This window comes from Paracoccidioides brasiliensis, assembly GCF_000150735.1.
Source record: "Paracoccidioides brasiliensis Pb18 unplaced genomic scaffold supercont2.3, whole genome shotgun sequence".
NCBI lineage: Eukaryota > Fungi > Ascomycota > Eurotiomycetes > Onygenales > Ajellomycetaceae > Paracoccidioides > Paracoccidioides brasiliensis.
In genome coordinates, this window is record NW_011371360.1 from 238,635 (window position 1) to 253,025 (window position 14,391).

A 14,391-nucleotide genomic window follows, 5' to 3' on the forward strand; every position below is an offset into this window, starting at 1 on the left:
GTCTGAAGGCAGTGAGCGATTAGCCCAATGCACCACTTAAACAGCTCCTCCAAGCTAGCTTCAACTGGAGAACCAGGAAACTCTTTCCAAATGCGTTGTGGACAGGAAATCACTGTAAACTTCCAGCGGATTTAAAAGTGCTGGATTTTGATAGATGGTCGGTGCATGAATATTGTACATCCGCTGCTCGTCCGATCTGGGATGTACGTTTTCTGGCTCTTGATCTCTTTGTTCGTAATTCCACAGTCCCAGATGACACACTCAATGGCCAGAGCAAGTTTCTTTCGTTGAATAGACTACCCCGCTGCTGCTGAAGGGTTGGGGGATCCTCCCGTGGTTGAGCATATATCTCCGTCCACATAAAGATTATTTTGTATATCCGGTTGATTCTCCACCGCATTGATTCCCTAACACAAATACCAGACAAGTAATAGGATTCACCATCTCATATCTGAATATGTATTCTCTCTTAAATACTTAATTTTAATCAGCGGCATCAATTAATCCGTGCACATATATTCCAATGTGAACTAAAACATAAATCGTCAAGGGCCCTAACATACCCATCTACCGTCATGCACGATACGCGGGTATCACATCTTGTCAAGGGTTCCCTGATCTATCAAATTTTATCAACACCCTTCTCACTTCTTCCTCCACTGTCCATCCCCCTTCCTCTTCCCACCTCCAGCCCTAAACACCGCCGCGCGCCTCGTACTCCTCGTCTTCGACTTCCCACCGCGACTCTTCACCCCACGACTCTTCGTCTTAACCTTAAACGCAGGCTTATCCGCAGTGGCTCGATATCCCTCAAAAATAAACGAATTCGATCCACACCCTTCACTTTTCCCATCCCTCTCATCCGACGTGCGTGAATTCTGCACCTTCCACGCCTCGCCCTTCCCCAACAATCCCGTCGCGCACCCCTGGGAACTAGCCTGCTTGTCTCCACCCCGCCGCGGCCCCAAAGCAGTCTTATTAGCATCTTTACTATTCTTAGCATTCCTGCCATTGTTATTCATATTTCCCGCACTACCACCCGCTTTCTTCACAACCCTCTTCGCACGAGTGACGCGCAGCTTCCGTGGGAGCATTGGCGGGAATTTCTGCCCGTCCAACAACAACGCAGCCTCCACGGCATTCTCATCGTGGAATTGGACGTACGCGATGCCCTTCCCAATCCGCGTGGCCGGGTCACGGATGACGCGGACGGATTCCACAGTACCGATGGCCGGATTATTAGTATTAGAAGCATCAGAACCCTTAGATTTAGCAGGTGATTTAGATAATTTCGCAATAGCTGAGCGTGTATGCTCGTTAAAGGTGCGCCAGAGGCCCTCCTCGACGTCTGCAGGTTGTGTATTCTTTTTCTTTGTCTGTTGCTCAACCTTTTCGTCCGTGGGAGTCTCCTCGTCAACGAAGCCGAGGTTTCCGACAAAGATGCACCGCTTGTAATCTATGGGGGACGGGTGGGCGACGCTGTCTACGCGCAGATGTCTGTCCAGGACGAAACTGCCGTTGAGGGCCTTAGGTGCTCGTCGAGCAGCTGCGGTAGTGGTGTAGACTACGTATGCATTTGTGCTGCGGGTGGTGGAATCCATGAGCTCACGCTTGGCATATGCGGCGCGTTTGGGCATTGCGTTGGTGGAGAAGGCGGTGGAGCGAAAGCGGATTGATTCGATTTTGTGAGGGGTGGTCGAGTCGGGGAGGGAAGGGAAGAAGGAGGAGAGGTGTTTGAGGAGGGCCTTTTTTGCGGTTTTGGATTTGATGGCCTCTGTGGAGACGTTGGAGAGAAAGACAGTGCGGGCGGTTTTGTCAAGGACGGCCGAGCCGACGGTGTCCGTGAGGGATTCGTGGACAGGGGGAGGGCTGCTTATGCCATCTGATTCCGACTCAGAATTCTTTTCCTCGTCGCTTTCAGAGGCTGACGGCTCGCTATCATTTTCAACCGCGGTCTCAAATTTTCGCCGTTTCGGTTTTTCAATCCGTCTTTTCTCTTCTTCCTTGGCTTCCTCCTTCACAATGCGTTGCATATATGCGCCCTCTAAATCATCCGCGCCAGCACGTTTTCGTTTCCGACCATTTCTTTGAACTAATTTCGCATTATTGACATCCTCCATCCCCTCATCACCGCTCTCCAGCGAGAATCTCCCTGCCGTTTGGTCCTCCTCATCAGATGAAGTTGCATCTGCAGCATCCTGCTCGAAGTCAGGCTCTTTTCCGCCCTTCTTCCCACATCTCCGGGTGTCTTCTACAGTTGCCGCACGCAGATTAGCGCTAGTGAACTGCGGAGCTGTCACAGGTCCAGCCTACATGTAAATGAATTTGTTAGAGATATCAGCTGCAATCCATTCTATACAAGCAGAGAAGCGGACTCAATGGCAGAAATCAACCATTTTATAGCTGCAGAAACATTAAAAATAAAGAAAAAAGATGCATCAGATCACTCACGCTTTTCTCGAACAGCGAAACGAGCATGGGATCAATGGCTGTCACATTATTCTCACCGTTTAAGAATGGGAGTGTTGGAGCTTTTGATCTATTGGAGAGGAATGTGCTGGTCACATTTTCCCCTGCTATCCCAGCAGCACTTTTGGACTGTGACTTCTGTTTCTTCCCCATTGCTTTTACGGGAGGAAGAGGAATGCGTTATGAATGCGAACCGCTGTCTATGTGGTATGTTGCGGCCAAAGCTTGATGTGGAATATCGCTATGGAACTTTTCTGAAAAACTTCTTGGCGTTGATCTCAAGATGAGTAAGCCGAGGTGGAAGGTCATGTGATATATTATAGAAATGGAGTCGGGTGGCTTTACAGGGAAAGACAGGTACATTCCTGGACTGCATACATTTGGCAGCTCGAAGTTCAATATGGTATATTGCAGAGGGGAGCTGTCGGAAGTTGAAGGGGTTTCGTTTCCCTTTGGAATCGCAATATTACATGTCTATAACTATAAGCTAACTATAGAATTAGTATAGTAGCTGAAACCGTAAGGATTGAGAGTGCTGGGCATCATATCAGTTTGAGCTTCATAAAAACTAGCATCTTCTACACGGAAAATGAAAAAGATGCTCGGTTGACGAAACTGGGTGCCAGGTCTTTAAGGATAAATATAAATGATAACTGAAGAATATATATGGCAATCCCCAGGGTGGTTGAGCTTCACTTGTATGTATGTAGAGAATGGTATGTCGACGAAGCGGGGGAAGAAAGATATAAGCAGCGCAGGATCAGGAAACTGAGGAAGGTGGAGGGCACACACATACAGGAGAAAGGTATTCCTGAATAGCACGCATCGCATAGCCTAATAATATCCAAGATGTCAACGGTCTTGTGCTCTGTACCTCTCCATCTGTTGGACACTTCGGTCACGTGACCTATTTCCCCCCCCTCCCCCCAATATTGTAACTAGTCGTACCATCAGGGCACTGGAGAAAGCCCACCAAGGTAATTAGGTTCTATTACAGTGAACGCTGTGGAGCTCCGACAAGCATATATAAATAACATGCAGATCAAAAATAACTCCTACGTATAGCTATGTTTGTTTCCAGTAGACATGGGGTCTTACTCCTGATACCCAGGAATATTCTCCAGGGTTTCGCAACCGAAGATTGAGGATGCCCATTGGACGGTAGAAAATCCCCAGATCGGGGAAAAGTGCAGAGTCACACGGCCATTATAACGAAATTCCTGTGGGAGATTGGCTATACAGAGACCAAGGCAATGATATATCAGTCGATGCATCGTTCTGCGTATACATTTGCATATGTAGAGGGTACTAACGATAGGCTGGTTACCTAAGGGGGGTCAACTAAGCACTTCAAGCGGAAAAATTTGCATTAGTCATGCTGCGGGCCCGCTTGGCAAAGGCGGTAAGCCAAAGAGCAGCTCTGATTGGCAGGGAGGAAGGAATGGGAACCGCTTGTTGTCAGCATCAAGCAAGCTCCTAGCCAGCCCTAAACAACCAAAGTGGCATGTTTGGCCTGTTTGCATGACGCCAGATGACTTGAAAAAGGTCACTTGAAGAAACGATCGACATTAGTTTTGCGGTGTATTGTAAGTTTTGTAATTCCTGGTACGCACCGCACCCAAGGGCGTGACAATACCGGTCCCTTCCACGTCCCACATTCCAAGATGGCAGAACTGCGGCCAGGACACCACTCCGAAAGAACGACAAGCGTAAAATACAGTTAACGGACAAGAAACAAATCATCATCATACGGCTCCCATACAGCTCCCATACCCGGCCAACGCTTTCCCTCACTGTCTGCAACGGTCTCTCGTCTCTCGCTCTCTCAACCTCTCCAACTTCTCAACCTCCCGCCATCGAATTCACCCTTGAGATACACTCAGCCCCTCTTCATGCCATCCCCCCTACTTTAGCTGTGTCCTGGTGGTATTCACTGCTTCACCAGCCTCTGCGCTTTCACTCTGCTCCACTTTCTTGCCGTCCCAACTCACGCAAACTCACGCACCGCTTCACCTTCCAGGCCTTTGCGAACAGATCTCTCACCCTTCCCTCATTCTCTCCCCTTCTCATCTACCCGTCAAAACGTCGCTGAATAACATCTACTACACTTTCATGCTCAAGTGCGATTCGTTGTGCCTCTCCAGCTTTCGAGTCTTGCTACGATAGTCGCCCGCAAGCCACTGCTGCTCCACCATTGCTGCGCTTCGAGCGCATCCCCCACCTGGTATGTTCAACCACTTTCTGTTGAAATATCACCTACATTCAAAGCGTGGAGGAGATGATAGAGGTAACCGGAGCTTGCTGGAACATACGAAGATTGGCCTGGAGATATTCGGTGGCCGCAGTTCTCACTTCTCCCTTCTGCTCTTCTGCTCCTCGCTTTTAGCATTGAGGTTTTTTGCTGGATAGCAGGGTTTTTTTTAATAAAATTTTTTATTTTTATTTTATTTTTAAATTTTTTTTTTTTAAAAAAAAGAAGAAAAAGAAGAAAAGAAAAGAAAAGAAAAGAAAACTTTTCACATCGCAAACAGCACTCCACAAACCATCCAAACTCCGTCTACAATGGCCACCGTCTTCCGACAGTGGTAGATCTTCATATGATATTTGTATAACTGTGAAATAATTGCTAACCTTATTCTCTGGGGCGCTCTTTTTCACAGCTCTCGGAAAAATACTCCCAATCGACCTCCCACCATAATCGTCTATCGAAACCCCCAATCCGACCTCTTTAGATTTGCTCTTCCCTCCTTCCTTACGTTGATCAACGTGCATTATTATACTTCCAGAAATCCTAGATGGAGTCTACAGAGCCGGCGGAATCGGCTACTCCCCAATCACCACTGGCGTCCATCTCCAACGGCGGTGTCAATGGTCGCGACGTCCATGATTCTGTGGTCGACGATGCCCGGTCTAGTAGCCTGAGTGAACTCGATGACGCCTTAGATCACGACCATTTGGGTAGTGAATCCCCCAAGCTCGAGAAACTGGCTAGCGAAATCGACTCAGAAGCCGAAACAGAGCGCATCGAAGAGTCCCCAAACCGCCCCCGAAACCGTACCAACATTGAATTGAACGCAGGCATCTTCGAAGCTAGTCCCAGCAAACTAGCACAATCAACGACATATGACGAGCTTTCTGATGATGAAGGTGACGAAACTGAAAACTCTCCTAGCAAGCCACGACGAAAAGTTGGCAGCAACGGCATTCCAACTCCAGTCGATGTCGCTACCACTGGATCCGAATTGCTGAGCACTTCCCTAGAAGCAATTAGCAAAAAAAGGAAACGTCGTGCGTTGGATGAGGATACTGGTGCTGAGCAAAGCGAGGAAGAGCCTCTACGCAAGCGTCGTGGCTCCGTTATCGTGGGCCGACCAGACCTGTCTTCGACTCTCGAGGGAGGTGAAACCCTACAGAAAGACAGCGAAACTTCCCCCGATGAGACCCCCGCCGCAGACGAAGCCCAGAGCGTCGATGCGCGAGTTCCGGTTTCCAGAGGTAAACGGGGGAAGAAAGGCAAACGAAAGGGTAAAAATATCAGACAGCTTCAGGAAGAAGGGGAGACGGATAGCGTTCCTCCATCTGGAGGTGGTGAACAAGATGCCAATGGCTTGGCTGATGAGCAGCCTGCAGAAGAGGAAGAACAAGCTGAAGTGGTAGAGGAGGCAGAGGACACGGAAGTCGTTTCCAAAGCAGAAGAAGAGAGTAAGTCTTCTGCTTTCCCATATCTTGCGCCCGATCCTTACCCTTGCTCTCAATGGATCATGCCACTCACAATGACTATAGTTATGAAGAAAACCATTGCCATGGACTTGCTATATTCCCTTGAACGACAATTCGCAACGTTGCGTGATAGGTAAGGTGTCAATCCGCCCTTGACTTGTATTCATGAGCTCTAATGTCTTTGTGTGTAATTCCTTCCAGAATATACGACGAGAGAATAGCGAACCTCAATAACGAGTTATCACAACTCAGTGAAGAAAACACCACCCACCCCGAATACCTACGCCAACTCAGTATCATCGAAAATTATCGAGATGATAAAATCAAATACGAGAGAACACTTTTCAAGTATAGATTGTCTTCACTATTCAACAAAAGCCAGGCGGAGCGCTGCCAAACAAACAGCTCCTATTTCCAACGAGCCCGGGATGTCCGTGAAAAATACCTTGAGGAGGCTTCGGGTCTCCACTACCGCATTCAGCAAGACAGATTCCAAACTGCTGGGACTAGCCCCGATTTCTCTATTCCCTTCCCCATTCGCCGTTCGCAACAAATCTCCCAACAAGCTGCGTATAACAAAGAGGTGTCTATTCTCTCGGGTGTGGCCAAATATGTTGGGTTCCCAGCTGCCCCGATAATCCAGCCCGCACGGCGGAATGAAGCTGATGAAGACTTGGCAAAGATGGGTGTATGTTTCTAAATAATATATTTGAGATGAGACAAATATTTCAGACATGCTGAAAATTTCTCTGCACAGATTGATACTCGTTCTATAAATGCTCGCAGTTTTCCCCGTCCCTCCCGCCCGCGAAGCACATTCACGGCTACGCCATCAGCACAGCCACCACGGCCAGGCGCAGCGGCGGAATTCCTGGAACAGACACCCTGGGCAAACCCACAACATTCCAGCCATGAGCAATACCTTCAGCAGCTCCAGCGGGCTAGGCTAAACGAGCAACACAGGGCAGAGAATCCATACACTACCCCTGTTGCTCAGCAGCGAATTGTAGATCTCAACATGCCCAACGGATCCGCTTCGACAATCCCAGACCACCCCTCCGCACCCAATTCATCAGCCGCAAACACGCCACAGTTCCCTGAGCAAGATCGAAATCGACCACAAAATAACAGGAGATACGTCGCGGCCAACGAATCCCCCTTCGGCCGGCCTCCCGAAGCCGATGACGCGGAGCAAAACCAGGGATTACGATCACTAACCTCATCCCCATTAGACGTGCGGAAATCAAGTAATCCATGTCAACCGCAGTCGCGAAATGTCTCCGGCCAACGATCGCCCATCCATCATACATCATCAACAGAGGGGCCTCTGCCGCCGAACTCTATTACCAGGGATATTACTACTGCTAATAATCATACCAACAATAATACCAGCAAGGATGCGCATTCGCCCGCACCGGCTCCAGCGCGACTTGGCCTCTCAGGGCCACCGTCTAGAGGCGAGCCTTCTCCGCAACTGCCAACCGCGAATCAGGAGCTTCTCGGTTCCTCATCAGCAGCTGCTGCGCGGCAGCGGACGTCCCCTTTAAACTCACTGCATCAAACTGCTGCGGGAATCATGGCGGGTGGGTCTGGGAGAAGTCGGATGGGGGCCCGGTGAAAAGCAGTGGGAATAGTGTAAATGGAAAGTTCTAATTTGGCTCCTCTCATTATAATCAGCGAATGAAGCACACACAAAATCCCTTTTGATTGGAAGAGATGCTCTTCTTAATCACCCAAGTAATTATTTCATAAGTCCTTGGTTTATTTATTTATTTATTTATTTATTTATTTATTTATTTATTTATTTAACTTTTTTTTGGGTATCTACCTTGTATTCCATGGAAAGGAAACGGAAGGTGTTTTTGTTATCTCGCTGTTGTTTTTCTTTCCTGGCGTAACTATTGTCTACTTTGCTTTTCTCTCTCTTGTTTTGCATGTCATGGGAATTGGGTTTCGGGGATGAATTTACGATGGAGGATTGGGATCTTGCGGCTTCCTGCTTTTTCTTTTGTTCCCATCTCTTCTTTTCCTTGTTTTGTGAGAAAGCACAGAGCAGCGGGGCTTAAGGATTTGATGTTGATGCATCATTCACTCGTCATTTGTTGCACCTTTTGTCTCTCACCTCCGTTCATATTTATTTATTTATTTATTTATTTATTGTGGGGGGGGATCCTGAAAGTAACCTTTGCTTGTTTAAACACCCCTTTCCCACTCCTCTCCGAGAGATCAGGAGGTTGTTTCTGGTTCCCTCTGTGCCTGCTTACCCTACTATATGCTCATACCCTCCATAATCGTTTGTCGTCTATTCTATCCTTGCGACTCAATTGTTATATTTGTATTTTCATTTACCCTTATATATGTTATTCTTCTTTGCATCTATGCCTTCTCCCGTCCCTTGTTTTATATACCACGACTTATTTTTGTTGTGTTTGTTCTCCATATCAAAACATCTTCATATCTATGGGCAGAATGAAATATATGAAAATTTCTCGACAATGACACAAAGTTTGCCTTGTTCCTCTATCGTAACTATTATCTAGATAACCACCAGTATACTTAGGGATGTGTTGTGTTGGTAGACATCAACCCATGTTGCCGTCGGCTTCAAAAATCAACCCCAGGCGCAAAAAGTTCAGATACCCCAACTCCAAATTTCCCACCTCATCCCACCGCATTCCACTGCATGCAAACCCGCGCCCCCTCCTCTCAGGCAATGAATCCAACCCATAAAACGTCCCACCAACCCAAACCACTGCCTACGCCCTACAGCCGTAGAGTTACTCGTCACGCAATCCGCACAACGAGCAACATCTCGCCGCCGCGGGAAATAACTAATAGAGATCGCAAATATCAAAGCCATACTTGACCTTTCGTACAGTTCGGGCGCGGCTGCTGGTTGACTTGGCACAAATGGGTTTTGCTGCGTTGCATTAAGGAGAGTCTTCATGTTAGCGGTTGGAGATAACTTCTTGGTGATAGTTACAGTTCTGACAGTGATCGACACCATTGCAGATCGGGAAGCCCATTGTTCAGAGTTTCAGAGGATGGATTACCATCCGATTCTAGATTCCAGCATGTAACTAGTTAGTTAATTGACGCTCCATGAGTATGCACGATTTTAGTTAAATAACTAGAGGGAAAGTTAACTATCTTGTCCACTTATAGTAGTTGTGTATTATGGCCTGCTCCCTTGTTAACTTGACAATTTGGCACCCAACCGATCTCAGACGAGTTAAAGAAAGGTCCCAAATCTAATACACCAATTTATAGTTAGTTACACAGCGAGCAACACAAGTCGCTGGTGAGGAGTGTTTGATGCTAGTAGACAATACGAGTTCGACTCAGGCTCATTATCCTCCAAAGGCGCTTCGCTTATGGATAAAATCTAGCCGAGTTGTCGTTGAATGCGGGGTTGTTTAGTTACCTCTCTTATTCTTATATTAGTCGTTCTCGTAGCATGCAAACTCTGCAACAATCAAGCTTGCCATTCTGTCATCTTAGAGACTATAGGTACCTAGCTTGAAAGCTGAAGCCTGCTGGACAGCCCCAGAGATAATTTCTTTTTTTCATTTCCTTGCTTTCTTTATGGCGGTTCTCCACGTTCCCAACGCTTCTGCCCATGTGCTCCCTACCGAACTGGAGACTTAATGCAGAGGTGAGAAAGACAGCAGCAACCCTTAGCCCTCTTTGGTCAGCGCCAGTTTGAACGAATTTGATTTGTTCATGATCTTGAAGAGAGTCATGACTACCAGGGAGGATCTGATTGTTTGAAGGGGCCAATGGTCCTTGCATGCCTTCCACAGGTTCAATGAAACCATTCACCAAGTTGGCAGAACAAGAAATGAAAGGTCCATATCTCTCAGTTTTGATGTGCAGGCTTCAGCGATGGAAGATCGAGCATTATACAATGTATTAGTGAGCGATGGATCATTTGAATGCATTCATTCACTTATTATTCATTACCTGGACAGCGCAGATGGGGCAAGGATTTTGACGAGAATTAGAGAGATGCGAATATATAGGAGGAGACTAAGGTCTCTAGATACACTCGTACTTACAGATCGTGGTGTTCCGCATGTCACATGCAGCGACTTCACAACGCTGAAGGAGATATTCTGGTTGCATACCGCTCTTCTGGTCGTTGAGGATCTGATGAGCTATGCAGTCATGCTATCAAACTAGGCACCCGTTTGCAGTTAAGGATATTGACAGCGGCCCATCTTTGTCCTCGTGCTGACGATAGCCTTTCCTGCAATGGATCCTCAAAGAGATAAGCGGATACATCGACATATAATCGGATGTGTGCTTGGTGCAATGGAGCGTACAAAGTGAGAATTTCTGAAAAGAAAATGGCTCTGCGATGCATCATACCTGGTGTTCTCTCGACAATGGCTATATTCGACGCAGAGAGGTCGCTTGCCGGTTTGGTATGATTTAAGGAATATGTCTTCTGACCAGATCAACATGATCAGTTCTTCCTTATATATTGATGGTAAACCCAGTCACCAGATTCTTAAACAGACAGGTGCTTACATTAATAATCCTAGGAAAGGGGCCGGGGCATATGTACGATGCTTTTATCGTTTTCGAGAAAGGATGTATCATTTGCTTCTTAATTGCTTGCTTGCTACATCTTGGATCTGTACCAACACTAGGAATTGACCCTTTACACTTTTTCACCATTTTATTTTAACTCTCTCTCTCTCTCTTCTTTTTCTTTTTCTTTTTCTTTTTCTTTATTTTCCTTTATTTTTCGTTCAGCATTATTCATCCCTCATATTTTATCACATCCCTCCATCTCGCAATTCGTCTCAACGCATCGCCTGCAAAAACTCCGCCCAGAACCCACGTTCGGATATTTGAGATTGCAGAGCGCGTATCCGAGGCTCCACGTTGCTGAACACTCTGTTCCCCCGATGCCAGGACAGAAATATTGTCCGCATTTGGAGTATGGCTCTGTTCACGGAACATGAATTAGAGAGGCACTGAGACAGCCCAGATTCAATTGGCTTGGACCGATGTTACCCACCTACTTTAAGTGGCATTGCTAGTGCTGTGTAGTTATATGAGAGGATGGCGATGAGGATGTTGTCTAACGAGAGTCTCATGGCGATTATGGGTACAGGTGAGTGACAAACTAGAAGGAGGGAAAGGGGGCGGAGGCGGGGGCGGAGGCGGGGGCGGGGTTTGGAAATTTGGAAGCCGGAAGGGGGATGGGAGGATGTAGTCCTGTAGAAGGTATCCGGTGTATGTTAGCATGAAATCACTAATTTTAGAAAGTTTCTAATACTGACTTATGTTCTAGTTATCTAGTGTTCCAGAACACAGACCAAGGCAAAATTCCACAGCTTTTTCTGATCGTCTGCCCAGAGAAACATCAGCTACTAACTAGACGGTAAACTGTATAACAAATCCTCAGACACGGTAGGTCCTAAAAGGTTGGGAGCTCCTATTTATATGATAATACAAATTTTAGCCGCCAGCTCGAAAATTAAGACATTATGTGCCTATCACAAAATAGTCGAGAATCCAACTGATAGCCCGGCTCTTTTCGGGAAATGACATACATGGGGTAGTAACCCGAAAAACTAGCCGGCAAACTTGCTGGCCTTACTGTATGTACTCTAAATTACGAGCTCTGTAGCCATGCGATGGAATTTGACAACTCATGCGTGCACCTTCTTGGTTCCGGACAGCCAGCTTTGCGGGGTTTGTAACTCACAGCCTTCCCGCAGCGTATGGGTAGGGACTTGGCTTACCGAACATAAGCATTGTACGATACTTCTGTAAAATGGCTACTTGCATGCAGCACCGTGACAACGGACTTCGATCTATACGTTCTGTCTGACGAGCACGGTGATGTTGCCAAATGCACTACATATAACTGGTCATGTATCATTGAATGCATTAAAATGCCCTAGAACCGCAAAGCTGCCCGTAGTGTAAACGAAGTATGACAGACTATATGGTCCTCAACATATCCACTAAACCCAATCCCCCCTATCTAAAAAGAGCCTCGATATATCGATAAGTGGAAATAAGGTTAGGGTTAACTAGATCTTAATCAAACCTTAACTTAAATTCAACAGCCTCAATGACCTAACTTTGATCAGTGACTCCACTTTCAACGAGAGATCCATATGAACTTCCATGAACTGTATCTTGTCGACTAGCTCCAATGATCAAAGTCCAATATTGTCTCAGTTCCCACACCGTCCATCGCTGATGGGACGCCCGACTGTTGTTTTGAACAACATGCAGGTTGTGGAGCACGTTGAGTGCAAGACGTTGAAGAGCGATTGTTGACACAAGGTTGTCACAAGCTATTTAGTAGCCAATGAACCGGATATGTGCGACCATGGTAAGTGCCAGACGTGTCTAGGTGACGCGGGAATCCCATGGTAGTGATATGCAGGGTTCGGTTTTTGGTCAGTCTAGGCTCCCCTCTTAAAAAAAAAAAAAAAAAAAAAAAAAAAAAAAGGTCAACTTCGATTCCATGCAACAAATCCGGTAGAAACCTTCTTGTAATGAGTTGCTGGGATGAGGAATGGCAACGGCATGTACAGACCGAATCAATGTTTGAAAAGGTATCATAAGGAGAAGACACCAATGAATGATTTGGAGGTACTAACATATGAAACTGAGCAGATAACAACTGGCAAACTCGATGTACGGATACCGTTATACGTTCTCCTTAGTAGCTCCAGGGGTGCACACGCATCTCCATTTCAGTCCCAAGGTACACAAGAACATCTGCAATTTTGCATCATTTCCCCCATCCTGTTCATCCCTCAAAGGTAGCTCTTCGTTGGACTGACAGAACCTCATTACAGCTTGTCGTCGCACAGTTGCTCTCAACGCAAGATCTACAGCGGTTCAGATTTAACGACGGATTGGCCCCGTGTTTTTGTTGGCACATGGCAAATCCTGTATCCCATGAGACACACCAAGACTCCGCCAAAGAACTTGGACAGAAAACTCTGTCATCGCAGTCGCGTTTGGCGAGTTGATTATCTGTCGTTCCAGTTCAGTTGAAGCTTGGGCAGGATAGTTGTTGGTGTTTCGGATTGCCGGGAAAGAAGCAGCGTGCATGATTGTTCCATGTATGAATGCCCTTTTACTTACTTGCAAAGTTGAGAGGGGATGCAAGGACCGCTATGAAGCTGCTAAAGAGCACAACATTGATAACCGTGTTCAACAAGATTTCCATGACGACTGGGCAAGGTCGAGTTGTTGCGCAGACCGGTGGATTCGAGGGGATGATATGCAGAGTAATCTATGAGTGTGGGATTGTATCTGTTAGCTTTTGGATGCTTCAGAGAATGGAGGCGGGGTTTTCTCACTCACCAAGCCTTCGTATCAGAGCCACACAGATTGCTGGCCTCTGATGGATTTATGGGACTGAAAGAATTAACTATGAAAGGCGTTTTGAGAAAACGGATCCTCCCATATTTATACTATTTGCACTTTTTGGCTTGTCAGACATAAGAAGTTTGATGTCACCATGGAGTAGGCTACGCTCTTCTACTATCTCGTCACATTTGAGAGAATTCGAGCCACGAGCTATCGATTCCCCACTCCCTACTCATAGTACTTTTGAATAATACTACATAGCAATCAGGCCGTCATTCGTATTTTGCATAACTATATTTCATATACGCAAGTTCAGGAAGTAAAGGTTTCATTTGGTACGCATTTCGCAGTCCATGGGTAGCAGAGAGTGACACGTGGTGAGTTAGAGCACGGAGGAGTGGGAATGTATGGCATAGAGCACAAAGTCCTTCGCGGTTTAAGAATGAATTATTTGAGGAAGCATATGTAAGCCGATGTGGATGATTGGGTAAGGATGAAAATTAAGCATGGACATGTACATATATGAATATGAGAGGAATTTAGAAGAAATATACAAGAAACAGAATATTTATACAATAAATAAGCAACCGTTGGTTAAGACTGAAGGAAGAGCGGAGAAGAGAATACGGAAGCGGACAAAGCATCAATTATTGGGTAGATAGGTATAAGCAAGGAATGGACAAATCCTCCTCTATTCGGTCCAAAGGGAGTTCCGCAAAGACCTTGATACACTTTTCATATCGTCACCCTTATCCGATTGCTATAATCGAGGCCTTTCCCCCAATCACATTCTTAATTCCGAACCCTTTTCTCATAAGTCACAGTATCAACTTCAAAGTTTGGTCCTTT

General features: G+C 46.4%; 4 protein-coding genes across 4 annotated transcripts; 1 reads left to right on the forward strand and 3 right to left on the reverse strand.

Moving 5' to 3' along the window:
* Positions 1-644: 644 nt before the first annotated feature.
* Positions 645-2,622, reverse strand: PADG_02461 (uncharacterized protein; the record flags this gene model as incomplete). The annotated part of the gene is made up of 2 exons (XM_010760164.1): positions 645-2,309; positions 2,452-2,622. 2 exons carry the CDS (start codon positions 2,620-2,622, stop codon positions 645-647), a joined length of 1,836 nt encoding a protein of 611 aa, XP_010758466.1.
* Positions 2,623-4,731: 2,109 nt separating this feature from the next.
* On the reverse strand, positions 4,732-5,241 carry PADG_11431 (uncharacterized protein; the record flags this gene model as incomplete). The annotated part of the gene is made up of 2 exons (XM_010760601.1): positions 4,732-4,848; positions 4,990-5,241. The coding sequence occupies 2 exons, from the start codon at positions 5,239-5,241 to the stop codon at positions 4,732-4,734; spliced, it is 369 nt and encodes a 122-aa protein (XP_010758903.1).
* Positions 5,242-5,264: 23 nt separating this feature from the next.
* PADG_02462 (uncharacterized protein) lies at positions 5,265-7,807 on the forward strand (the record flags this gene model as incomplete). The annotated part of the gene is made up of 4 exons (XM_010759696.1): positions 5,265-6,171; positions 6,253-6,322; positions 6,391-6,877; positions 6,947-7,807. The coding sequence occupies 4 exons, from the start codon at positions 5,265-5,267 to the stop codon at positions 7,805-7,807; spliced, it is 2,325 nt and encodes a 774-aa protein (XP_010757998.1).
* Positions 7,808-10,956: 3,149 nt separating this feature from the next.
* PADG_11432 (uncharacterized protein) lies at positions 10,957-13,281 on the reverse strand (the record flags this gene model as incomplete). The annotated part of the gene is made up of 6 exons (XM_010760602.1): positions 10,957-11,145; positions 11,223-11,418; positions 11,757-11,777; positions 11,912-12,063; positions 12,877-13,055; positions 13,137-13,281. The coding sequence occupies 6 exons, from the start codon at positions 13,279-13,281 to the stop codon at positions 10,957-10,959; spliced, it is 882 nt and encodes a 293-aa protein (XP_010758904.1).
* Positions 13,282-14,391: the final 1,110 nt, after the last annotated feature.